The sequence below is a fragment of the Alosa pseudoharengus genome, unplaced genomic scaffold (assembly GCF_046254945.1).
Source record: "Alosa pseudoharengus isolate Yale_2024_CS ecotype anadromous, Long Island Sound unplaced genomic scaffold, YU_APseudo_1.1 YU_APseudo_1.1_scf_12, whole genome shotgun sequence".
Classification (NCBI taxonomy): Eukaryota; Metazoa; Chordata; class Actinopteri; order Clupeiformes; family Clupeidae; genus Alosa; species Alosa pseudoharengus.
Window position 1 is genome coordinate 25,214,805 of NW_027468587.1, and position 26,399 is coordinate 25,241,203.

Below are 26,399 nucleotides of genomic sequence, written 5' to 3' on the forward strand. Positions count from 1 at the left end.
TTCACACCATTGAACAGCACCTGAATGACATCAGGCAATCAACATTCACACTCATCAGTTGCCAAGAATCAGAATGCCGAGACACTCTATGACATTCAGGGGAACTTCTTTGTTTACTATTTTTCCTTCATCATTAAGTCTATCATATTTATATTTAATCTATTAGTGTTCATCTCTACAAATGTCTAATCGCCCCTCCATGCTTGGAGTTTTTCTTGTGTGCTTACCAATACACATTTTCACCATGTGAATGTGACTGGCCAAAATGTAGGATTTACAGTGGCTCAGTGGGATAATGCCTTGTACTGGTGATCCTTAGGTTGAGAGTTCAAATCCCACTTGAAGCATTAGTGGGTTGTGGATGTTAGCATACTACAATAGAATGCTGTTGGGTTGTGGAGGTTAACACACTATAACATTACAGCTACTTGTCAATATGGACTTGTAGTGCAAGGCAAGTATTACTGTATAATTATAAGCTGTAGCCTATAATTATTTGTTATTCTTATAATATTTGTCATTTCTTATACATATTTAGTCGGCTCTTCCACTTGACAGAACAACTCTATATCGGTTAAGGATGTCACGCATGAAACAATGCTGCAGAAACACGAAAATATTACTTTGAGTTTAGTAGGCTATAATTTTCAGTTCCTGTTTATCTATTGCACAATGGGTAATAATTTAAAGGAATCGTGTTGCAGTCTTGTAAATAGTGACCCTGCAAGATCCCTAGTCATTGCAAAATCATAGTCTGTGACTTAAAACTCTACTACTTGTCTTTAGATGTGAGAGGGTCTGAGACTGTAGTCTTTAAAAAATCTTTTCAAAATCTTTGCAAATCTTTCCAAAGTTTACCTGCTGGGAAACCCTGTAGCTCCGGAGCAGGGGCTCAGACCAGGATAAATTGTTTGCTCGCCCTCAGTTCGCTCTTTTGTTCATCTCAACCCAGCACTCCAGTGTGTCCTGCTCTGTGTGCGTCTTTGAGTTAACGTAAGTCATCACTTTAATCACCTTCACTATGACTTTTGTGATGTTTATCAGTTTGTAGAGTAGCTCTGCCATCATGTGTAAAGTTAAGGTGTTTGTTTGTTGGTTTGGTGTGTTGGAGTCCCATGTGAGAGATGATTAGGTGATGTTGGTTGACTTGGGATGTCAAGTATTGTTTAGTTGTACCTTATATAGCCATATGATTTCAGTTTATTGTTCAAATGTCAATTGGTTTGTTTGTGAGTTGGCATCTGTACTGATTTACCCCATTTCACTGATTACTCCATTTTCTGTTTGTTTCCTCTTTGATGCAGCACACATACAAGTAAAGAACAAAAGAACAGATGAATTGAAACTCAAATAAAGTTAACTTGTGTTGCACCGAAACCTGCAATCTCCGTGTCATCACTCCATACCATTGACCCTTCTGACCGAGGCTCTGCCTGCTCGCCACACACTCACTCTACCTCGACCCACATCGCCCCCTACAGTTCCTTCAGTTGGGTTGTGGAGGTTAGCATACTAGAATAGAATACTGTTAAGAATACTGTTGGGTTGTGGAGGTTGGCACACTATAACGTTACAGCTACTAGTCAGGACTTGTCGTGCAAGGCAAGTATAACTGTATAATTAAGTGTGCTTGCAAGCACACCTATTGTTCTTAAGTTTTATTAGGGGTCCGAGCAGCGTAGCTCAGAATTTTGATATTTTGTTCCATTTCAGAGATATAGGCCAATAAAGTTAGACCACTTAGGCCTTTTTTCCTAGATCACCTATATTCCTATATGAGTATTTTTTTTTTCTTGAATAACAACCATACAACCATCATTAGGTGGATACCATTAACAGTACACATTTTCAGATCTGTACTCTTTTTTTATAAAGCCCTTAATTCTATTGTCAAATGTATGCTAGGAATTTTCTTGATGTGTGTTTGCCAACACACATTTTCACCATGTGAATGTGACTGCCTAATATGTAGGATTGTCAGTGGCTCAGTGGGATAATGCCTAGTGCTGGTGTTTGTTAGGTTGAGAGTTTGAATCCTGCTAGAGCTTGAGGCTCAAGATGCACATGCTATTGGTTATTGAAGATTGACACCATTGAACAGCACCTGAATGACATCAGACAATTAACATTCACACTCATTAGTTGCCAAGAATCAGAATGCCGACACACTCTATGACATATAGGGGAACTTCTTTGTTTACTATTTTTCCTTCATCATTAAGTCTATCATATTTATATTTCATCCATTACTGTTCTTCTCTAAATGTCTAATTGCCCCAGAATATCCAAAAGTTTTCAGGTGTACTCTTTCAGGAAAGCCCTTCATTTTATTGTCAAATGTATACTTGGAGTTTTTCTTGTGTGTTTACCAACACACATTTTCACCATGTGAATGTGACTGTTCAATGTGTATGATTGTCAGTGGCTCAGTGGGATAATGCCTTGTGCTGGTGTTTGTTAGGGTTGAGAGTTCGAATCCTGCTAGAGCTTTGGGCTCAAGATTGGTTATTGAAGATTCACACCATTGAACAGCACCTGAATGACATCAGGCAATCAACATTCACACTCATTAGTTGCCAAGAGTCACAATGCCGACACACTCTATGGCATATAGGGGAACTTCTTTGTTTACTATTTTTCCTTCATCATTAAGTCTATCGTATTTATATTTCATCCATTACTCTTCTTCTCTACAAATGTCTAATTGCCCCAGAATTTCCAAACGTTTTCAGGTGTTCTCTTTCAGGAAAGCCCTTCATTTTATTGTCAAATGTATACTTGGAGTTTTTCTTGTGTGTTTACCAATACACATTTTCACCATGTGACTGGCAAAGATGTAGGATTGACAGTGGCTTAGTGGGATAATGCCTTGTACTGGTCATCCTTAGGTTGAGAGTTCAAATCCCACCTGAAGCATTAGTGTTCAAATACTGTTGGGTTGTGGAGGTTCGCATACTAGAATAGAATGTTGTGGAGGTTAGCACACTATAACATTACAGCATTACAGCTACTTGTCAATATGGACTTGTAGTGCAAGGCAAGTATAACTGTATAATTATAGGCTGTTTATCTTATTGACTCCAACACAGAACCTACCACCACAAATGCAATTCAATTCTGTGGGAAACACTGCCTTCCATTATCAAACCCTTTATCTTATCCACAACAAATAAATAGTCCTGTAGAATCAAGTATTGTTAGAATACTGTTGGGTTGTGGAGGTTAGCACACTATAACGTTACAGCACAGGGTAATCCTAATTTTATGGATCAAATTTATTCCAATCTAACTCAAAAGTTTTGAACAACACAAAGGTTTTATCCAGATCAAAACCAAGAATAGATTATGTGATCTAATCCAATTTCAGGATCCTTGTTGCCTTTTGAACAACCCATTTTCAAGATTTGATCCAATCCGATAGCCGAAATCCGGTAACTGAAATCCGATAACCGAAATCCGATCACATTTCTTTTGAACAATTGTGCCCAAACAATCAAAGCATATGTAAAACTTAAAAGCTATGCTACCTCATGTTCGTTTTGCTCGGACCCCGTAAATCACCGCTTGCGGTTATATTTATTATTATTATTATTACACTTCTGCCATTGGAGTCTATGGCAGCCCATAGAACGCCTGGCTAAAAAGTGCAGATTTTTTGGCAGAAAGTTTCGGGACACTCCACTGACCACTCACACTCATTTACGGACCTCTAAACCCAGCCGTCTAGCGCCACCAACAGGTCAAAGTTTGGCTGAAAGTTGAAAAGCTGGGTTGAAAGGTATTTGCAAGTCATTATTATTATGAAATTTAGCGCCCTGATTCAGGACCGTCCCATGATCACTCTCACGAATTTACAAAGCTCTATGCCGAACACTCTAGCGCCACCAATAGGTCGAATCTGGACTCACATTTACGCATGTAACAATTGAACGGTGTGTTCGATTTTCACAAATTAAGCACCGTTGGAATCCCTGGACTGACTTGAGTTGATTGACCCCTATTACATCACTTTTGGCCATACTGGACCTCCGCCATATTGGATTTAGTCCAAACTCTACGAAAAGTTTCAGCGGTTACAAATTTCCTCAGATCTTCACGAAACTTGTTGGAGATGATCTTCTGCCCGAGCCGCACAAACGATACTGGTCAGATTTTTCAATTTCATTTTTGTTTGCCCGTGACAGCCAATCAAATATGGTGACGAGGACGCCAAACAGGAAGTGGACAAACATCTAGGTGATGCTTTGAGATAACATAACAAAACTCAAGACCATTAGTCAGGACACTGTCCCAATCACTCACACCAAATTTCATGCATATACATTGAACACACTAGCGCCACCACCAGTTTAATGCTGCACATGCGTTTATGCGCGTGATCCTTGACTCTTTTGTCTGATTTTCACAATTGAGGTAGCGTCTGAATCCTTGGACCATCCCGAGTTCATCGACTCCTATCCCGTCACTTTCTGCCATATTGGACCATCGCCATATTGGAATTGGTCTAAACTCTACGAAAAGTTTCAGCGGTCACAAATTTCATTTGATTTTCACAGAACTTGGCAGAGATGATCTTCAGACCGAGCCGCACAAACGATACTTGTCAGATTTTTCAGATTCCACTTTATTGGCCTATGGCAGCCAATCAAATATGGCTATGAAGCCGCAAAACAGGAAGTGGGCTAACATCTCGGAGACGCTTTAATGTATGAAGTCCAAACTGGGTACAGGGACTTTGTATCTGATTGTGAGGACACAGCAGGAAATTGGCATCATTTGGCCTCTATAGGGGGTGCTGTAATACAGGAAGTGAGCTTGTATCTCAGCAACGCTTTGGTGTACAAACTCCAAACTTAGTATAAGGACCTGTTACCTGATTATGATGATGCACTAGGAAATTGGAATCATTTGGCCTCTACAGGGGGCGCTGTAATACAGGAAGTGAGCTCGTATCTCAGCAACACTTTGGTGTATGAAGTCCAAACTTGGTAGAGGGACATGGTAGCTGATTGTGAGACCGCACAAAGACATTGGTGTAATTTGGCCTCTTGCTGTAAGTGCTTGCTCATGCCGTGGCAATGCCATTTCTGCTATAGCGCTCTGCTAGGCCCCCGCATTGCTGCTTGCAGCTATATTTGGGGGCCTAGCAGCGAAGCTGCGAAGGCACCCATTGAGTTAGTAGTTTTTCCTATTATTAGGGGTCCGAGCAGCGTAGCTGCAGGAACCCTATTGTTTCTGTACCGTTCATTTTTTGGCCAAAATTCTGTAAAAATCATACTGCAGCCTAAACCGTAACTCCAAAACTCTTGAAATTTTCAGGTATGGTTACCAGTACCCCCCTCTACCCATAACCCAAAATTTGGGGTACTGCACCCAAAGGTGGCGCTATTGAAAAAAAAAGTTAATTATGCTTATTTCTCCTTACCAGATTCACCTAGACTCAAAATTCTTTCAGAATATTAATCTCTAAACTCAGATGCATCTTTTTGGCCCTGGTCTTATGGTCTACAAATGTTTACTTTTTCCACAATTTCATGGAAAAGCCAAACATTATAAAAAGTTTCACACTCTTCAAAAATAATCGAATCTTCACCAAAATTCTCACAGACAATGTTTAGACCAAGCCTCACAAAAGTTATCGCTCAGAATTTTGATATTTTGTTCCATTTCAGAGATATAGGCCAATAAAGTTAGACCATTTAGGCCTTTTTTCCTAGATCACCTATATTCCTATAAACCGTAAGTCCTAGAAACTTGACATTTTCAAGTATTGTTACCAGTACCCCCCACTACCCATAACCCAAATTTGGGGTACTGCACCCAAAGGTGGCGCTCTTGTCAAAAACGCTTATTTCTCCTTACCAGATTCACCTAGACTCAAAATTCTTTCATCATATTAATCTCTACATTCAGATGCATCTTTTTCACCCTGGTCTTATGCTCTAAAAATGTTTACTTTTGCCACAATTTCAGAGAAAAGCCAAACATCATAAAAAGTTTCACAGGCTTCAAAAATTATCAAATCTTCACCAAAATTCTCACAGACAATGTTTAGACAAAGCCTCACAAAAGCTATCAAAAGAATTTGGATACGTTGTTCCATTTCAGAGATATAGGCCAATAAAGTTCGACCACTCAGCCCATTTCTCCTATATCACCTATATTCCTATATGAGTAATTTTTTTTTCTTGGATAACAACCATACAACCATCATTAGGTGGATACCATTAACAGTGCACATTTTCAGATATGTACTCTTTTTTATAAAGCCCTTAATTCTATTGTCAAATGTATGCTAGGAATTTTCTTGATGTTGTGTGTTTGCCAACACACATTTTCACCATTTGAATGTGACTGCTCAATGTGTATGATTGTCAGTGGCTGAGTGGGATAATGCCTAGTGCTGGTGTTTGTTAGGTTGAGAGTTCGAATCCTGCTAGAGCTTTAGGCTCAAGATGCACATGCTATTGGTTATTGAAGATTCACACTATTGAACAGCACCTGAATGACATCAGACAATTAACATTCACACTCATTAGTTGCCAAGAATCAGAATGCCGACACACTCTATGACATATAGGGGAACTTCTTTGTTTACTATTTTTCCTTCATCATTAAGTCTATCATATTTATATTTCATCCATTACTGTTCTTCTCTATAAATGTCTAATTGCCCCAGAATATCCAAAAGTTTTCAGGTGTACTCTTTCAGGAAAGCCCTTCATTTTATTGTCAAATGTATACTTGGAGTTTTTCTTGTCTGTTTACCAACACATATTTTCACCATTTGAATGTGACTGCTGAATGTGTATGATTGTCAGTGGCAGAGTGGGATAATGCCTAGTGCTGGTGTTTGTTAGGTTGAGAGTTCGAATCCTGCTAGAGCTTTAGGCTCAAGATGCACATGCTATTGGTTATTGAAGATTCACACTATTGAACAGCACCTGAATGACATCAGACAATTAACATTCACACTCATTAGTTGCCAAGAATCAGAATGCCGACACACTCTATGACATATAGGGGAACTTCTTTGTTTACTATTTTTCCTTCATCATTAAGTCTATCATATTTATATTTCATCCATTACTGTTCTTCTCTATAAATGTCTAATTGCCCCAGAATATCCAAAAGTTTTCAGGTGTACTCTTTCAGGAAAGCCCTTCATTTTATTGTCAAATGTGTACTTGGAGTTTTTCTTGTGTGTTTACCAACACACATTTTCACCATTTGAATGTGACTGCTGAATGTGTATGATTGTCAGTGGCAGAGTGGGATAATGCCTAGTGCTGGTGTTTGTTAGGTTGAGAGTTCGAATCCTGCTAGAGCTTTAGGCTCAAGATGCACATGCTATTGGTTATTGAAGATTCACACTATTGAACAGCACCTGAATGACATCAGACAATTAACATTCACACTCATTAGTTGCCAAGAATCAGAATGCCGACACACTCTATGACATATAGGGGAACTTATTTGTTTACTATTTTTCCTTCATCATTAAGTCTATCATATTTATATTTCATCCATTACTGTTCTTCTCTATAAATGTCTATTTGCCCCAGAATATCCAAAAGTTTTCAGGTGTACTCTTTCAGGAAAGCCCTTCATTTTATTGTCAAATGTGTACTTGGAGTTTTTCTTGTGTGTTTACCAACACACATTTTCACCATTTGAATGTGACTGCTGAATGTGTATGATTGTCAGTGGCAGAGTGGGATAATGCCTAGTGCTGGTGTTTGTTAGGTTGAGAGTTCGAATCCTGCTAGAGCTTTAGGCTCAAGATGCACATGCTATTGGTTATTGAAGATTCACACTATTGAACAGCACCTGAATGACATCAGACAATTAACATTCACACTCATTAGTTGCCAAGAATCAGAATGCCGACACACTCTATGACATATAGGGGAACTTCTTTGTTTACTATTTTTCCTTCATCATTAAGTCTATCATATTTATATTTCATCCATTACTGTTCTTCTCTATAAATGTCTAATTGCCCCAGAATATCCAAAAGTTTTCAGGTGTACTTTTTCAGGAAAGCCCTTCATTTTATTGTCAAATATATACTTGGAGTTTTTCTTGTGTGTCTACCAACACACATTTTCACCATGTGAATGTGACTACCCATTATGTAGGATTGTCAGTGGCTCAGTGGGATAATGCCTAGTGCTGGTGTTTGTTAGGTTGAGGGTTCAAATCCCCGGTAGTGCTTTAAGCTCTAGCTCGAATCCTATTGGTTATTGAAGATTCACACCATTGAACAGCACCTGAATGACATCAGGCAATCAACATTCACACTCATCAGTTGCCAAGAATCAGAATGCCGAGACACTCTATGACATTCAGGGGAACTTCTTTGTTTACTATTTTTCCTTCATCATTAAGTCTATCATATTTATATTTAATCTATTAGTGTTCATCTCTACAAATGTCTAATCGCCCCTCCATGCTTGGAGTTTTTCTTGTGTGTTTACCAATACACATTTTCACCATGTGAATGTGACTGGCCAACATGTAGGATTGACAGTGGCTCAGTGGGATAATGCCTTGTACTGGTGATCCTTAGGTTGAGAGTTCAAATCCCACTTGAAGCATTAGTGGGTTGTGGATGTTAGCATACTACAATAGAATGCTGTTGGGTTGTGGAGGATAACACACTATAACATTACAGCTACTTGTCAATATGGACTTGTAGTGCAAGGCAAGTATTACTGTATAATTATAAGCTGTAGCCTATAATTATTTGTCATTTCTTATACATATTTAGTCGTCTCTTCCACTTGACAGAACAACTCTATATCGGTTGTCACGCATGAAACAATGCTGCAGAAACACGAAAATACGACTTTGAGTTTAGTAGGCTATAATTTTCAGTTCCTGTTTATCTATTGCACAATGGGTAATAATTTAAAGGAATCATGTTGCAGTCTTGTAAATAGTGACCCTGCAAGATCCCTAGTCATTGCAAAATCATAGTCTGTGACTTAAAACTCTACTACTTGTCTTTAGATGTGAGAGGGTCTGAGACTGTAGTCTTTCAAAAATCTTTTCCAAATCTTTGCAAATCTTTCCAAAGTTTACCTGCTGGGAAACCCTGTAGCTCCGGAGCAGGGGCTCAGACCAGGATAAATTGTTTGCTCGCCCTCAGTTCGCTCTTTTGTTCATCTCAACCCAGCACTCCAGTGTGTCCTGCTCTGTGTGCGTCTTTGAGTTAACGTAAGTCATCACTTTAATCACCCTCACTATGACTTTTGTGATTTTTATCAGTTTGTAGAGTAGCTCTGCCATCATGTGTAAAGTTAAGGTCTTTGTTTGTTGGTTTGGTGTGTTGGAGTCCCATGTGAGAGATGATTAGGTGATGTTGGTTGACTTGGGATGTCAAGTATTGTTTAGTTGTACCTTATATAGCCATATGATTTCAGTTTATTGTTCAAATGTCAATTGGTTTGTTTGTGAGTTGGGATCTGTACTGATTTACCCCATTTCACTGATTACTCCATTTTCTGTTTGTTTCCTCTTTGATGCAGCACACATACAAGTAAAGAACAAAAGAACAGATTAATTGAAACTCAAATAAAGTTAACTTGTGTTGCACCGAAACCTGCCATCTCCGTGTCATCACTCCATACCATTGAGCCTTCTGAGTCACACCATTGAACAGCACCTGAATGACATCAGGCAATTAACATTCACACTCATTACACACTGCTGGTGTTTGTTAGGTTGAGAGTTCGAATCCTGCTAGAGCTTGAAGTTTAAGATGCACATGCTATTGGTTATTGAAGATTGACACCATTGAACAGCACCTGAATGACATCAGGCAATTACCATTCACACTCATTAGTTGCCAAGAATCAGAATGCCGACACACTCTGACATATAGGGGAACTTCTTTGTTTACTATTTTTCCTTCATCATTAAGTCTATCATATTTATATTTCATCCATTACTGTTCTTCTCTATAAATGTCTAATTGCCCCAGAATATCCAAAAGTTTTCAGGTGTACTCTTTCAGGAAAGCCCTTCATTTTATTGTCAAATGTATACTTGGAGTTTTTCTTGTGTGTTTACCAACACACATTTTCACCATGTGAATGTGACTGCCTAATCTGTTGGATTGTTAGTGGCTCAGAGGGATAATGCCTAGTGCTGGTGTTTGTTAGGTTGAGAGTTCGAATCCTGCTAGAGCTTTAGGCTCAAGATGCACATGCTATTGGTTATTGAAGAGTCACACCATTGAACAGCACCTGAATGACATCAGGCAATTAACATTCACACTCATTAGTTGCCAAGAATCAGAATGCCGACACACTCGAAGACATATAGGGGAACTTCTTTCATTAAGTCTATCATATTTATATTTCATCCATTACTGTTCTTCTCTACAAATGTCTAATTGTCCCAGAATTTCCAAACGTTTTCAGGTGTTCTCTTTCAGGAAAGCCCTTCATTTTATTGTCAAATGTATACTTGGAGTTTTTCTTGTGTTTACCAATACACATTTTCACCATGTGAATGTGACTGGCAAAAATGTAGGATTGACAGTGGCTTAGTGGGATAATGCCTTGTACTGGTCATCCTTATGTTGAGAGTTCAAATCCCACCTGAAGCATTAGTGTTAAAATACTGTTGGGTTGTGGAGGTTAGCATACTAGAATAGAATGCTGTTGGGTTGTGGAGGTTAGCACACTATAACATTACAGCATTACAGCTACTTGTCAATATGGACTTGTAGTGCAAGGCAAGTATAACTATAATTATACGCTGTTTATCTTATTGACTCCGACACAGAACCCACCACCACAAATACAATTCAATTCTGTGGGAAACACTGCCTTCCATTATCAAACCCTTCATCTTATCCACAACAAATAAATAGTCCTGTAGAATCAAGTATCGTTAGAATACTGTTGGGTTGTGGAGGTTAGCACACTATAATGTTACAGCACAGGGTAATCCTAATTTTATGCATCAAATTTATTCCAATCCAACTCAAAAGTTTTGAACGACACAAAGTGAAGATTTTATCCAGATCAAAACCAAGAATAGATTGTGATCTAATCCAATTTCAGGATCCTTGTTTCCCTTTGAATAACCCATTTTCAAAATTTGATCCAATCCGATAGCTGAAATCCGGTAACTGAAATCCGATAACCGAAATCCGATCACGTTTCTTTTGAACAATTGTGCCCAAACAATCAAAGCATATGTAAAACTAAAAAGCTATGCTATCATGTTCGTTTTGCTCGGACCCCGTAAATCACCGCTTGCGGTTATATTTATTATTATTATTATTACACTTCTGCCATTGGAGTCTATGGCAGCCCATAGAACGCCTGGCTAAAAAGTTCAGATTTTTTGCCAGAAAGTTTCGGGACACTCCACTGACCACTAACGCTAATTTACAGATCTCTAAACCCAGCCATCTAGCGCCACCAACAGGTCAAAGTTTGGCCGAAAGTTGAAAAGCTGGGTTGAAAGGTATTCACAAGTCATTATTATTATGAAATTTAGCGCCCTGATTCAGGACCGTCCCATGATCACTCTCACCAATTTACAGAACTCTATGCCGAACACTCTAGCGCCACCAATAGGTTGAATCTGGACTCACATTTACGCATGTAACAATTGAACGGTGTGTTCGATTTTCACAAATTAAGCACCGTTGGAATCCCTGGACTGACTTGAGTTGATTGACCCCTATTACGTCACTTTCGGCCATACTGGACCTCCGCCATATTGGATTTAGTCCAAACTCTACGAAAAGTTTCAGCAGTTACAAATTTCCTCCGATTTTCACGAAACTTGTTAGAGATGATCTTCTGTCCGGGCCGCACAAACGATACTGGTCAGATTTTTCAATTTCATTTTTATTTGCCCGTGACAGCCAATCAAATATTGTGACGAAGCCGCCAAACAGGGAGTGGACAAACATCTAGGTGACGCTTTGAGTTAATATAACAAAACTCGAGACCATTAGTCAGGACACTGTCCCAATCACTCACACCAATTTTCGTGCATATACATTGAACACACTAGCGCCACCACCAGTTCAATGCTGGACATGCGTTCATGCGCGTGATCCTTGACTCTTTTGTCTGATTTTCACAATTGAGGTAGTGTCTGAATCCTTCGACCATACAGAGTTCATCGACCCCTAACCTATCACTTTCCGCCATATTGGACCTCCGCCATATTGGATTTAGTCCAAACTCAACGAAAAGTTTCAGCGGTTACAAATTTCATCCGATTTTCACAGAACTTGTCGGAGATGATCTTCAGACCGAGCCGCACAAACGATACTTGTCAGATTTTTTAATTTCATTTTTGTTTGCCCGTGACAGCCAATCAAATATGGCGATGAAGCCACCAAACAGGAAGTGGGCTAACATCTCGGCTATGCTTTAATGTATGAAGTCCAAACTTGGTACAGGGACTTGGTATCTGATAGTGAGGACGCACTAGGAAATTGGCATCATGTGCCCTCTATAGGGGGCGCTGTAATACAGGAAGTGAGCTTGTATCTCAGCAACGCTTTGGTGTACAAAGTCCAAACTTGGTATAAGGACCTGTTACCTGATTATGATGACACACTAGGAAATTGGCATCATTTAGCCTCTATAGGGGGCGCTGTAATACAGGAAATGAGCTCGTATCTCAGCAACACTTCGGTGTATGAAGTCCAAATTTGGTACAGGGACATATTAGCTGATTGTGAGGACATGAAGGAAAGTGGTCTTATTTGGCCTCTAGGGGGGCTGTAATAAAGAAAGTGAGCTCACATCTCAGCAACACTTTGGTGTATGAAGTCCAAACTTGGTAGAGGGACATGGTAGCTGATTGTGAGAACGCACAAAGACGTTGGTGTAATTTGTCCTCTTGCTGCTGAGTGCTTGCTCTGCGCTCTGCTCTATAGCGCTCTGCTAGGCCCCCGCATTGCTGCTTGCAGCTATATTTATTATTATTATTACACTTCTGCCATTGGAGTAGTCTATGGCAGCCCATAGAACGCCTGGCTAAAAAGTGCAGATTTTTTGGCAGAAAGTTTCGGGACACTCCACTGACCACTCACACTCATTTACGGACCTCTAAACCCAGCCGTCTAGCGCCACCAACAGGTCAAAGTTTGGCTGAAAGTTGAAAAGCTGGGTTGAAAGGTATTTGCAAGTCATTATTATTATGAAATTTAGCGCCCTGATTCAGGACCGTCCCATGATCACTCTCACGAATTTACAAAGCTCTATGCCGAACACTCTAGCGCCACCAATAGGTCGAATCTGGACTCACATTTACGCATGTAACAATTGAACGGTGTGTTCGATTTTCACAAATTAAGCACCGTTGGAATCCCTGGACTGACTTGAGTTGATTGACCCCTATTACATCACTTTTGGCCATACTGGACCTCCGCCATATTGGATTTAGTCCAAACTCTACGAAAAGTTTCAGCGGTTACAAATTTCCTCAGATTTTCACGAAACTTGTTGGAGATGATCTTCTGCCCGAGCCGCACAAACGATACTGGTCAGATTTTTCAATTTCATTTTTGTTTGCCCGTGACAGCCAATCAAATATGGTGACGAGGACGCCAAACAGGAAGTGGACAAACATCTAGGTGACGCTTTGAGATAACATAACAAAACTCAAGACCATTAGTCAGGACACTGTCCCAATCACTCACACCAAATTTCATGCATATACATTGAACACACTAGCGCCACCACCAGTTTAATGCTGCACATGCGTTTATGCGCGTGATCCTTGACTCTTTTGTCTGATTTTCACAATTGAGGTAGCGTCTGAATCCTTGGACCATCCCGAGTTCATCGACTCCTATCCCGTCACTTTCTGCCATATTGGACCATCGCCATATTGGAATTGGTCTAAACTCTACGAAAAGTTTCAGCGGTCACAAATTTCATTTGATTTTCACAGAACTTGGCAGAGATGAACTTCAGACCGAGCCGCACAAACGATACTTGTCAGATTTTTCAGATTCCACTTTATTGGCCTATGGCAGCCAATCAAATATGGCCATGAAGCCGCAAAACAGGAAGTGGGCTAACATCTCGGAGACGCTTTAATGTATGAAGTCCAAACTGGGTACAGGGACTTTGTATCTGATTGTGAGGACACAGCAGGAAATTGGCATCATTTGGCCTCTATAGGGGGTGCTGTAATACAGGAAGTGAGCTTGTATCTCAGCAACGCTTTGGTGTACAAACTCCAAACTTAGTATAAGGACCTGTTACCTGATTATGATGATGCACTAGGAAATTGGAATCATTTGGCCTCTACAGGGGGCGCTGTAATACAGGAAGTGAGCTCGTATCTCAGCAACACTTTGGTGTATGAAGTCCAAACTTGGTAGAGGGACATGGTAGCTGATTGTGAGACCGCACAAAGACATTGGTGTAATTTGGCCTCTTGCTGTAAGTGCTTGCTCATGCCGTGGCAACGCCATTTCTGCTATAGCGCTCTGCTAGGCCCCCGCATTGCTGCTTGCAGCTATATTTATTATTATTATTACACTTCTGCCATTGGAGTCTATGGCAGCCCATAGAACGCCTGGCTAAAAAGTTCAGATTTTTCCGTCGAAAGTTTCGGGACACTCCACTGACCACTCACACTTATTTACGGACCTCTAAACCCAGCCGTCTAGCGCCACCAACAGGTCAAAGTTTGGCCGAAAGTTGAAAAGCTGGGTTGAAAGGTATTTGCAAGTCATTATTATTATGAAATTTAGCGCCCTGATTCAGGAATGTCCCATGATCACTCTCACCAATTTACAGAACTCTATGCCGAACACTCTAGCGCCACCAATGGGTCGAATCTGGACTCACATTCACGCATGTAACAATTGAACGGTGTGTTCGATTTTCACAAATCAAGCACCGTTGGAATCCCTGGACTGACTTGAGTTGAATGACCCCTACTACGTCACTTTCCGCCATACTGGACCTCTGCCATATTGGATTTAGTCCAAACTCTACGAAAATGTTCAGCGTTTATACATTTCTTCCGATTTTCATGACACTTGGCTGAGATGATCATCAGACCGAGCCGCACAAAAGATACTTGGCAGATTTGTCAATTTCAAGTTTGTTTTCCCGTGACAGCCAATCAAATATGGTGACGAAGCCGCCAAACAGGAAGTGGACAAACATCTAGGTGACGCTTTGAGTTAACATAACAAAACTCGAGACCATTAGTCAGGACACTGTCCCAATCACTCACACCAATTTTCATGCATATACATTGGACACACTAGCGCCACCACCAGTTTAATGCTGGACATGCGTTCATGCGCGTGATCCTTGACTCTTTTGTCTGATTTTCACAATTGAGGTAGCGTCTGAATCCTTGGACCATCCCGAGTTCATCGACTCCTATCCCATCACTTTCCGCCATATTGGACCTCCGCCATATTGGAATTGGTCTAAACTCTACGAAAAGTTTCAGCGGTCCCAAATTTCATTTGATTTTCACAGAACTTGGCAGAGATGATCTTCAGACCGAGCCGCACAAACGATACTTGTCAGATTTTTTAATTTCATTTTTGTTTGCCCGTGACAGACAATCAAATATGGCGATGAAGCCACCAAACAGGAAGTGGGCTAACATCTCGGCTATGCTTTAATGTATGAAGTCCAAACTTGGTACAGGGACTTTGTATCTGATTGTGAGGACACGGTAAGAAATTCACATCATTTGGCCTCTATAGGGGGCGCTGTAATACAGGAAGTGTATCTCAGCAACAGTTCGGTGTATGAAGTCCAAACTTGGTACAGGGACTTCGTATCTGATCGTGAGGACACAGCAAGAAAATTGGCATCATTTGGCCTCTATAGGGGGCGCTGTATTACAGGAAGTGAGCTCGTATCTCAGCAACACTTCGGTGTATGAAGTCCAAACTTGGTATAGGGACATATTAGCTGATTGTGAGGACATGAAGGAAAGTTGTCTCATTTGGCCTCTAGGGGTGCTGTAATAAAGAAAGTGAGCTCACATCTCAGCAACACTTTGGTGTATGAAGTCCAAACTTGGTAGAGGGACATGGTAGCTGATTGTGAGAACGCACAGACATTGGTGTAATTTGGCCTCTTGCTGTAAGTGCTTGCTCATGCCGTGGCAACGCCATTCCTGCTATAGCGCTCTGCTAGGCCCCCGCATTGCTGCTTGCAGCTATATTTGGGGGCCTAGCAGCGAAGCTGCGAAGGCACCCATTGAGTTAGTAGTTTTTCCTATTATTGGGGGCCAAGCAGCGAAGCTGCGAAGGCACCCATTGAGTTACTAGCTTTTCCTATTATTACACTTCTGCCATTGGAGTCTATGGCAGCCCATAGAACGCCTGGCTAAAAAGTTCAGATTTTTTGGCAGAAAGTTTCGGGACACTCCACTGACCACTCACACTCATTTACGGACCTCTAAACCCAGCCATCTAGCGCCACCAACAGGTCAAAATCTGGCCGAAAATTGAACCGCTGGGTCTAAAGTTATGACATTTGGCACACTGATTCAGCACTGTCCCATGATGACTCTCACCAATTTACAGAACTCTATGCCCAACACTCTAGCGCCACCAATGGGTCGAACCTGGATTGCATTCACGCATGTGACCATTGAACGGTGCGTCCGATTTTCACATATCAGGCACCGTTGGAATCCCTGGACCGACCTAATTTCAATGAACCCTATTACGTCACTTTCCGCCATATTGGACCTCCGTCATATTGGATTTAGTCCAAACTCTACAAAAAGTTTCAGCGGTCAGAAATTTCATCCGATTTTCATGGAACTTGGCGGAGATGATCTTCTTCCCGAGCCGCACAAAAGATACTTGTCAGATTTTTCAATTTCATTTTTGTTTGCCCGTGACAGCCAATCAAATATGGCGATGAAGCTGCCAAACAGGAAGTGGACTAACATCTCTGTGGCATTTTGAGCTAACATAACAAAACTCGGTACCATTAGTCAGGACACTGTCCCAATCTCTCACAGCAATTTTTATGCATACATTGAATACTCTAGCGCCACCACCAGTTTAATGCTGGACATGCGTTCATGCGCGTATTCCTTGACTCTTTTGTCTGATTTTCACAATTGAGGTAGCGTCTGAATCCCTGGACCATCCCGAGTTCATCGACTCCTATCCCGTCACTTTCTGCAATATTGGACCTCCGACATATTGGATTTAGTCCAAACTCTACGAAAAGTTTCAGCGGTTACAAATTTCATCCGATTTTCACAGAACTTGGCGGAGATGATCTTCTGCCCGAGCCGCAAAAACGATACTTGTCAGATTTTTCAATTTCATTTTTGTTTGCCTGTAACAGCCAATCAAATATGGTGATGAAGCCGCCAAACAGGAAGTGGACTAACATCTCCGTGACGCTTTGAGTTAACATAACAAAACTCGATACCATTAGTCAGGACACTGTCCCAATCACTCACAGCAATTTTTATGCATATACATTGAACACTCTAGCGCCACCACCAGTTCAATGCTGGACATGCGTTCATGCGCGTGATCCTTGACTCTTTTGTCTGATTTTCACAATTGAGGTAGCGTCTTAATCCTTGGAACATCCCAAGTTCATCGACCCCTATCCCGTCACTTTCCGCCATATTGGACCTCCGCCATGTTGGATTTAGTCCAAACTCTACGAAAAGTTTCAGCGGTTACAAATTTCTTCCGATTTTCTCAGAACTTGGCGGAGATGATCTTCAGACCGAGCCGCACAAACGATACTTGTCAGATTTTTTAATTTTAAGTTTATTTGCCCGTGACAGCAAATCACACATGGCGACGATGCCGCCTAACAGGAAGTGGGCTAACATCTCGGCTACGCTTTAATGTATGAAGTCCAAACTTGGTACAGGGACTTGGTATCTGATTGTGAGGACGCACTAGGAAATTGGCATCATTTGGCCTCTATAGGGGGCGCTGCAATACAGGAAGTGAGCTTGTATCTCAGCAATGCTTTGATGTACGAAGTCCAAACTTGGTATAGAGACTTGGTACCTGATTGTGGGGATGCACTAGGAAATTGGCGTCATTTGGCCTCTACAGGGGGCGCTGCAATACAGGAAGTGAGCTTGTATCTCAGCAACGCTTTGATGTATGAAGTCCAAACTTGGTACAGGGACTTGGTATCTGATTGTGAGGACACAGTAGGAAATTGGCATCATTTGGCCTCTATAGGGGGCGCTGTAATACAGGAAGTGGGCTCATATCTCAGCAACGCTTCGTTGTATGAAGTCCAAACTTGATACATGGACATATTAGCTGATTGTGAGGATATGCAAGGAAAGTGGTCTCATTTGGCCTCTAGGGGTGTTGCAATAAAGAAAGTGAGCTCACATCTCAGCAACACTTTGGTGTATGAAGTCCAAACTTGGTAGACGGATATGGGAGCTGATTGTAAGAACGCACAAGGACATTGGTGTAATTTGGCCTCTAGTTGTGCTTTAACAAAGTAAATTAGCTTATTTCTCAGCCGTTCTTTATCCAATTGCCATCAAACTTGCTGTGAGTGCTTGCTCATCCCATGGCAACGCCATTCCTGCTATAGCGCACTGCTTGGCCCCCGCATTGCTGCTTGCAGCTATATTTATTATTATTATTACACTTCTGCCATTGGAGTCTATGGCAGCCCATAGAACGCCTGGCTAAAAAGTTCAGATTTTTTGCCAGAAAGTTTCGGGACACTCCACTGACCACTAATGCTAATTTACAGATCTCTAAACCCAGCCATCTAGCGCCACCAACAGGTCAAAGTTTGGCCGAAAGTTGAAAAGCTGGGTTGAAAGGTATTCACAAGTCATTATTATTATGAAATTTAGCACCCTGATTCAGGACCGTCCCATGATCACTCTCACCAATTTACAGAACTCTATGCCGAACACTCTAGCGCCACCAATAGGTCGAATCTGGACTCACATTTACGCATGTAACAATTGAACGGTGTGTTCGATTTTCACAAATTAAGCACCGTTGGAATCCCTGGACTGACTTGAGTTGATTGACCCCTATTACGTCACTTTCGGCCATACTGGACCTCCGCCATATTGGATTTAGTCCAAACTCTACGAAAAGTTTCAGCGGTTACAAATTTCCTCCGATTTTCACGAAACTTGTTAGAGATGATCTTCTGCCCGGGCCGCACAAACGATACTTGTCAGATTTTTCAATTTCATTTTTATTTGCCCGTGACAGCCAATCAAATATTGTGACGAAGCCGCCAAACAGGAAGTGGACAAACATCTAGGTGACGCTTTGAGTTTATATAACTAAACTCGAGACCATTAGTCAGGACACTGTCCCAATCACTCACACCAATTTTCGTGCATATACATTGAACACACTAGCGCCACCACCAGTTCAATGCTGGACATGCGTTCATGCGCGTGATCCTTGACTCTTTTGTCTGATATTCACAATTGAGGTAGTGTCTGAATCCTTGGACCATACAGAGTTCATCGACCCCTAACCTATCACTTTCCGCCATATTGGACCTCGCCATATTGGATTTAGTCCAAACTCTACGAAAAGTTTCAGCGGTTACAAATTTCATCCGATTTTCACAGAACTTGTCGGAGATGATCTTCAGACCGAGCCGCACAAACGATACTTGTCAGATTTTTTAATTTCATTTTTGTTTGCCCGTGACAGCCAATCAAATATGGCGATGAAGCCACCAAACAGGAAGTGGGCTAACATCTCGGCTATGCTTTAATGTATGAAGTCCAAACTTGGTACAGGGACTTGGTATCTGATTGTGAGGACGCACTAGGAAATTGGCATCATGTGGCCTCTATAGGGGGCGCTGTAATACAGGAAGTGAGCTTGTATCTCAGCAACGCTTTGGTGTACAAAGTCCAAACTTGGTATAAGGACCTGTTACCTGATTATGATGACACACTAGGAAATTGGAATCATTTGGCCTCTATAGGGGGCGCTGTAATACAGGAAATGAGCTCGTATCTCAGCAACACTTCGGTGTATGAAGTCCAAATTTGGTACAGGGACATATTAGCTGATTGTGAGGACATGAAGGAAAGTGGTCTTATTTGGCCTCTAGGGGGGCTGTAATAAAGAAAGTGAGCTCACATCTCAGCAACACTTTGGTGTATGAAGTCCAAACTTGATAGAGGGATTGTGAGAACGCAGAAAGACGTTGGTGTAATTTGTCCTCTTGCTGCTGAGTGCTAGCTCTGCGCTCTGCTCTATAGCGCTCTGCTAGGCCCCCGCATTGCTGCTTGCAGCTATATTTATTTATAGAATTGCATACTATAGAATCGAAATGAAATAGAATGGAACAAAATTTAAAATTAAACAAATAGTTTAGAAAGAAACTGTATTGCATTTTGGGGCCCTATTACATCGCATCACATCATATCGAATCCGATCAAAACCCACCAAATCGCTCTATATTAAAACGTATCGTTTCTGAATCGTATCGTAGTTATGCATCTAGACACGTATCAAATAATCTTATAAGGGAGAGATGCACACCCCTAACAGAGACATATAGTTTTTATATATTTCTGTCAGATTTATTTCAGGGCAGTTTCCACAGTGTCAACCATCTGGCAGTTGTGATTCTTGGAGAGGCGCCACAATCAAGATTACAAGAGCGCTGTGGATAATTCTGCAATTAACACAGCCATTCCAGCTGATTACTGCTGTCACTAATCTAGATCCTTCTCCCAAATCAAACTCATCCATTCAAAAAGAGGCTTAATCAAATTCTGCCTTTGCCTTGAGCTAAATTTCCATTGCTTAATTTACAGATATGTTAGGGACTTGATGAGATGAGTGCTGTGTGCTCTGCATAGTCACCCTTAATGAGAAATTGGGGCCTGTACTACAAAGTAGGACTTTTGGGTTAGCATGGAAAGGTTAGTTACGGATGTTCTGTCTGTTGTTATGTGAGTAATGGATGACTGCCGGGGCAGTCTATTCGTAGTGGATGTACAGGTGAGAGCACTGCCTATTGATAAATGGCATCCCTATTCCTGGTAGATCCCCTGTGGACCATTAGTGCACAACTGCCCATAGAGTAGGAAGGTGTTTTAGGAGAGCCAGAGGTTTACCGTACAATGACACTAATATTGATGTTCTATAACAGGGGTGGGCAACTAATTTCCCCAAGGGGCCACATGACAAACTGGGACTGTTGAGGAGGGCCGGACCCAAAATACCAAACTCAAGTCTGAACTCAATTCTGTTCAATTCTATTCTGTTCTTGTATAACATTAAGTAAATCGTTTTTGATTACTACTCGTAAGAACAGATGAAAATGCGAGGGAGACAAAGGAAAAACGGCAATATTTAATATATGTCCAGTATTTAATCCTCATTCTCGAAAATGATTTTTTGACATTGACATTTTTTTTTTTTCAGTTTTCAAAGACTGATATAAAAAAGTATTTTTGAATTTCCCCTGGGGATCAATAAAGTATCTATCTATCTATCTAAGTAGTACAATATCTATATAATTAGATAGGCCATGAAAATGTGAAGGAGTCAGTAGGCCTACAACCATCTGCCTGTGCCACCATTTCATCAACACTCAGCAATATTTCATCATTAAATCATTACCATCATTAAATTAACTCTATGCAGAATTAGACTATGAAAATGTGGAGCAGACAATAGTAGGCTGTCATTAGTTAATCAACATGCACAAAGAAAACTATTTTGAAAATGAAGGCTATGTTTTTGCTTTAACTTTATTCACAAAACTATGATTGGTCAACTCGCCCTGTGTGTTGAGCCGGCTGCTTCAAGCAACCTGTGGGTAGTAGCATCATACTAGTTCGCTAACATAAGCTTTGCCAATAAACTCAGACATATTTTGATTACAATGACGGGGTTATCCGATTGTAAACTGTCTATCTGTCAGTAACGCTTTGAAATGAACAGTTCGTATCGCCAACGAGCAGCAGTAGGAGTTCGGCATTCTAACAACCGTTGAGGTGGTGAGCGACGCAGACACAGGAGACACAAAACTTTGAAAGGTTTACGCCGACGTAAAGGTCTGCATTGTGTCGACGCAGAAGCATTCTATTCACCAGCACATCAGTGAGGGTGTTTATGTCGTATGCATCCATGCACAAATGTATAGGCGTACAAATAGCAGTCGCTTTCAAAATAAAAGCAACGATATTGATTTGCGTGCATTATCTCTATGCTAGGCTCTTGACTACTGTTTTTTCACGGACCTTACGCGGGCCGGTCCTATTGCCTGCATCATAGATTTCAATTCCTTATGTTTGTTAAGGATTAAGATCTAGACTTCTAGACAGACCAGACATGTTTGTGATGGCTTTCATGTGAAGGCACAATGAGTTAATAAACACGGCCATGACATCATGCATCCCTGACTGCAGTTGTTAGTAGCGATGGGGATGAGACCGCACATGTCAAGACAGAGTCGAGACCGAGTCTTTAAAGGGTCAAGACCGAGTCGAGACCGTTGGTTTTTAAATGCAGCCGAGACCGTGTCAAGACCGAGTCTTTGAGGAGGCAAGATCGAGTCGAGACCAAGTCTTTAAGGAGTCGAGACTGCATCGAGACCAACCAAAAAAAGAGTAGATTTTAATGATTTACTTACATTTAACATCACCAAAGTATCATATTCAACAGTTAAATTCCCAAAGGGTAGATTGGGGATTGCTGGCTATAGGAGCAGTCTAGCACACATTTGTCTATCAAATTTCTCTTCTGAACAATACTTTAAGACTAGGACAAGGATCTTTGGCTTTACTTCAGCAATTGAGCACAGTTTTCCCAGTGGGTCCTCTTCCTCTTCAGTTTGTCACACCACTACATTTAGACCTTTATTATTCCACTGCTCAGTTGAATTTACCATTGGCATACATTCTTTAAAACATGTAATAACTGTAGGTTATTTGCACACCTATGAAGTAGCTCCAGTTTTTAGGCCGTATCACACTTGTTTATTAATTCGCCAAACTCGTTGTGAAGTTTAAATTAACTGTCACGTTGCATCAGAGCTGTAAAATAGCGACGTTCGGAAAATAGCAACATTATAGCATATGATGGAGGTGGCTTTTAGCCAGTTACATGGCAGTAGGTAAGTAAATTAGCAATTCTTCAAAGTTAGGGCTCATCAGAATCCTGGGATATGCCCGCTTGACAATGGGAGAGATTGGAACTAACGACTGGCGGGCGCTTCAGACTGTTTTACCACCTTGAACGTGCATTTCATTCTGTGAACTGAACGCTGCGTCGTCCATTATCCCTTTTTTATTTACTCCCCTTCCTTTTATTAAGATCAATAATATGTCAGCTGCCTCCATCAAAATCAATGGGCATACTCTTAAGTCACTAAATTGATTTCTGAAGGTCATCCAACTTTAGAAAACGCTCCCACTTTTTATTTAGCCATATCCTACCCCAGCTGCTCTATTTAAAGCTGTACAGTTCTTCCAACTGTCAGTCACTGCAGGGACACAGTAGCTGGTTTTCCATCCACCTTTGTAATCCACATTTGATAATTTGAGCAAGAAATTCTGACTGAAAACGTTCAAAATTCATCATCATTGCACATCCTCTAATGGGAATGATGATTAATTCGCTAATGGGATTCGCTACAGGGTGGAGGATTAGCTCACTATTTTCATGATATAATATGACTAAAGCTGATGGTAACCCAGCTATTGGCAGGCTAAAGGGGTTCAAGTCAGCTGGGTGCATTCTGATAAATCAAGGTCCTCTGGGATGCAGCTGTGAATTGGTTCCCATCAATTCGCAGAAGTGTGATAAACAAGCTGATAGATACATGATGAAAGCAGCAGACTGCATTAAATACCCATATGCCTTAACAAAACCCTGCTATACGGATGGATGCCTGCCGCTGCCTAGCAGTCTGCTGTCAGAGAGGGCTCTCAGGGGATTCATGGTAATTTATATGCCTGTTTCCACATGCGCACCACTGCAGCCAAGTTGGGGAATGCGTTTCCAATACCTGCCATTTACAGAAAAACTCAGGGCTCAGAGCATGCCTGAGTGTGCTCGCTCTCCACCGAGCTGCTGATGTGACAGGAGGTATCAAAAACGAATACAAATGTAAAAAAAGGAGGACTGAAAAAGGAATTGCCTTTGGGTTTGTATATTTTTGATGTGGCTGTGAACTGATGACAAAGATCAGGATGGCCATGGACCGTCACTAAACCGAACTATAACGTTTTACACATGATAACAGTACTTGGAGATCAGAAATGCGGCTTCCGTTACATTCCATCAATGCAGCACAATTAATAGTTGCCATAAAAGGGGGGGGGGGGTGTAATATTGAGAAGATAAGAAATCCTGTCAGTAGAAAAAGAAAGACAAAAATCAGCTTGAAGGTACTATTTGAAGTGCTGGGGGTGTGACTGTGGTTACCTTTGGGAGTGCTGGGGTGTGGGCTGTGGTTACCTTTGGGAGTGCTGGGGTGTGGGCTGTGTCCACTTTGAGGCTTTTACGAAGGCTGTCGCTGCTGGCCTCCATCTGCTGCTGGAGGAAGGATGCAAACGACTGCACTGAGGCCACCAGGTCACTGCTCACACGCAGGCTGGTCTTCGAGTCTGCTGCTACACACGAACAGCATTTCAATCTATGCTGAACCAACGGGACCCCTGGCTTAGTATGCCTTGAAAAACTTAGTGTGGTGTAATGAGAGGAGCATACATGCCTTCTCTCTGGACACACACTCAACAGACATACACACACTGGTACACTCACAGCGCCACCACAAAAATAGCAAGTAAAATAATGGTCTGCTAAATGAAAACACCTCTCTCTGCCTCTTCCATTATTTCCTAATTGAACTTTCATCATTTTCACTGTGCAGGTCTGTCGCTAAGTGCGTCTTCTCGCTCATCCTCCATTTAAGCTAGCCAGTACCTTTGACCATCTGTGTTTTCTCCCTGATTCTCTCTCACTAACTATCTATTTGTATCAGACACACACCTTTGTCTGCATCTGTACTCGCCCGAGGCCCCCCCACCCCCATTGTCCATTTCTCTCAAACTCTACCTGTGATTGTCTGCGTCTGTCCCAGAATGGGGATTCTGCTGGGAGGCTGCTCCTGATTCTGGTGCTTCCTGTGGACAAGTGGAGACGGAGGTTTAGCCGTGTGTCCGGTGCGGACCGTCCCAGGGGTCTTTGCAGCGGGCTGGGCCGGACTGGACTTGGCAGGGGGGATCTTGGGGGCGAAGATGGTCGGTCGCCAAGCAGGCTGTGAATGAGCATGGCATTGAAACATCAGTTAGTGACTGAAAGTGGAGTTTGGATATTATATTTATGTAGTTATGTGCTGATACTGTAAAGTCTCTTGTCAGTTTTTGCAGATCGATCAACCCAGAGCACTATAATCCATACTGAGTAGATGTTGGCAAGTAGAAAGAAAACAAATAGAGAAAAAAAAAAAGTTTCTCTCTCCTTCACATGACCACTCCATCAAAATGAATGAGTGCATGACAAACAGGTCATCTACAAAACCTTCATGACATCACTTTAAACAGAACAGACATCAAGATAGTACTGAACTGCTTTTCTTTGCTTTGCAAACCCTAACTGGTCCAAATATAAACTAAATGTAACAATTTCATTTGGGCTAGGCAAGCCAACTATCAGGGGTGAAAGAGAGAGAGTGAGTTCAGAAAAACTAAACATGTCCCTTCAAAGATGAAACGGTCTCCTGCCACCCGCAAACCCTATACTATGCCATGCCGCTGAACTTCAAATGGGCATTCTCCCGCCAGCCACAAACCCCATGCTATGCTGCTGAACTTCAAATGGGCATTCTGGCACAAAAACAACTCTTGCTATGACAGCTTTTTTGTCTGCTTATGTGTGTGTGTGTGTGTGTGGTAGGGTCATTAGCAACTCTCTTCAAAGACTGCACACTTTCAAACTTGCTGAAATTAAAAACCCAGGACTGAGGTTCCCATAATAAGCTGTGTGGGTGCTGCCAGGGGATAGAAGATGCCTGGTGGCTTGTCGAGTTCTTTAATTACTTACGCAAACGAATCTCAGTTAAAAGTCTAGATTAAACAGGCCTGCTCAATCTCACTCCCACAGAGTGCACAGAGGAGAAGACAGCCAGACGAAAAGCATCAGTTGCAGTCGGCCTCGCCCCCTCAGGCAGTTACCCAGCCTTCCGAGTCCACAGTCACCTCTCTGTGTACGGCGGTGGGAGTAGCAGTCAGACGGAAAGACAAGAGGTCCCCAGAGATCCCCTATTACAGTATTCCAGTCAGCGCTGACACCTGGGTTTTCATTTCCGATGAACAAATGAGGGCCTCATTAGGCGCGGCGTTCTGCCCGAGTCCCCGTGACCCCTACAGGTGACCCCAACTGGTACCCTGCGCTGCGC

General features: G+C 41.7%; 1 protein-coding gene across 4 annotated transcripts in view; it reads right to left on the reverse strand.

Moving 5' to 3' along the window:
* The window catches only part of cep162 (centrosomal protein 162), a 139,776-nt gene that overhangs the window by 92,729 nt on the left and 20,648 nt on the right, over nt 1-26,399 (reverse strand). For 3 of the 4 annotated variants that reach the window (XM_076280583.1, XM_076280584.1, XM_076280586.1), the window contains 2 exons: nt 25,058-25,259; nt 24,458-24,612 (listed from right to left, as the gene is read on the reverse strand). In XM_076280583.1, the coding sequence (XP_076136698.1) occupies nt 24,458-24,612; nt 25,058-25,259 (357 nt within the window). The remainder of the gene's footprint in view (nt 1-24,457; nt 24,613-25,057; nt 25,260-26,399) is intronic. The other variant, XM_076280585.1, reaches the window with a different exon arrangement.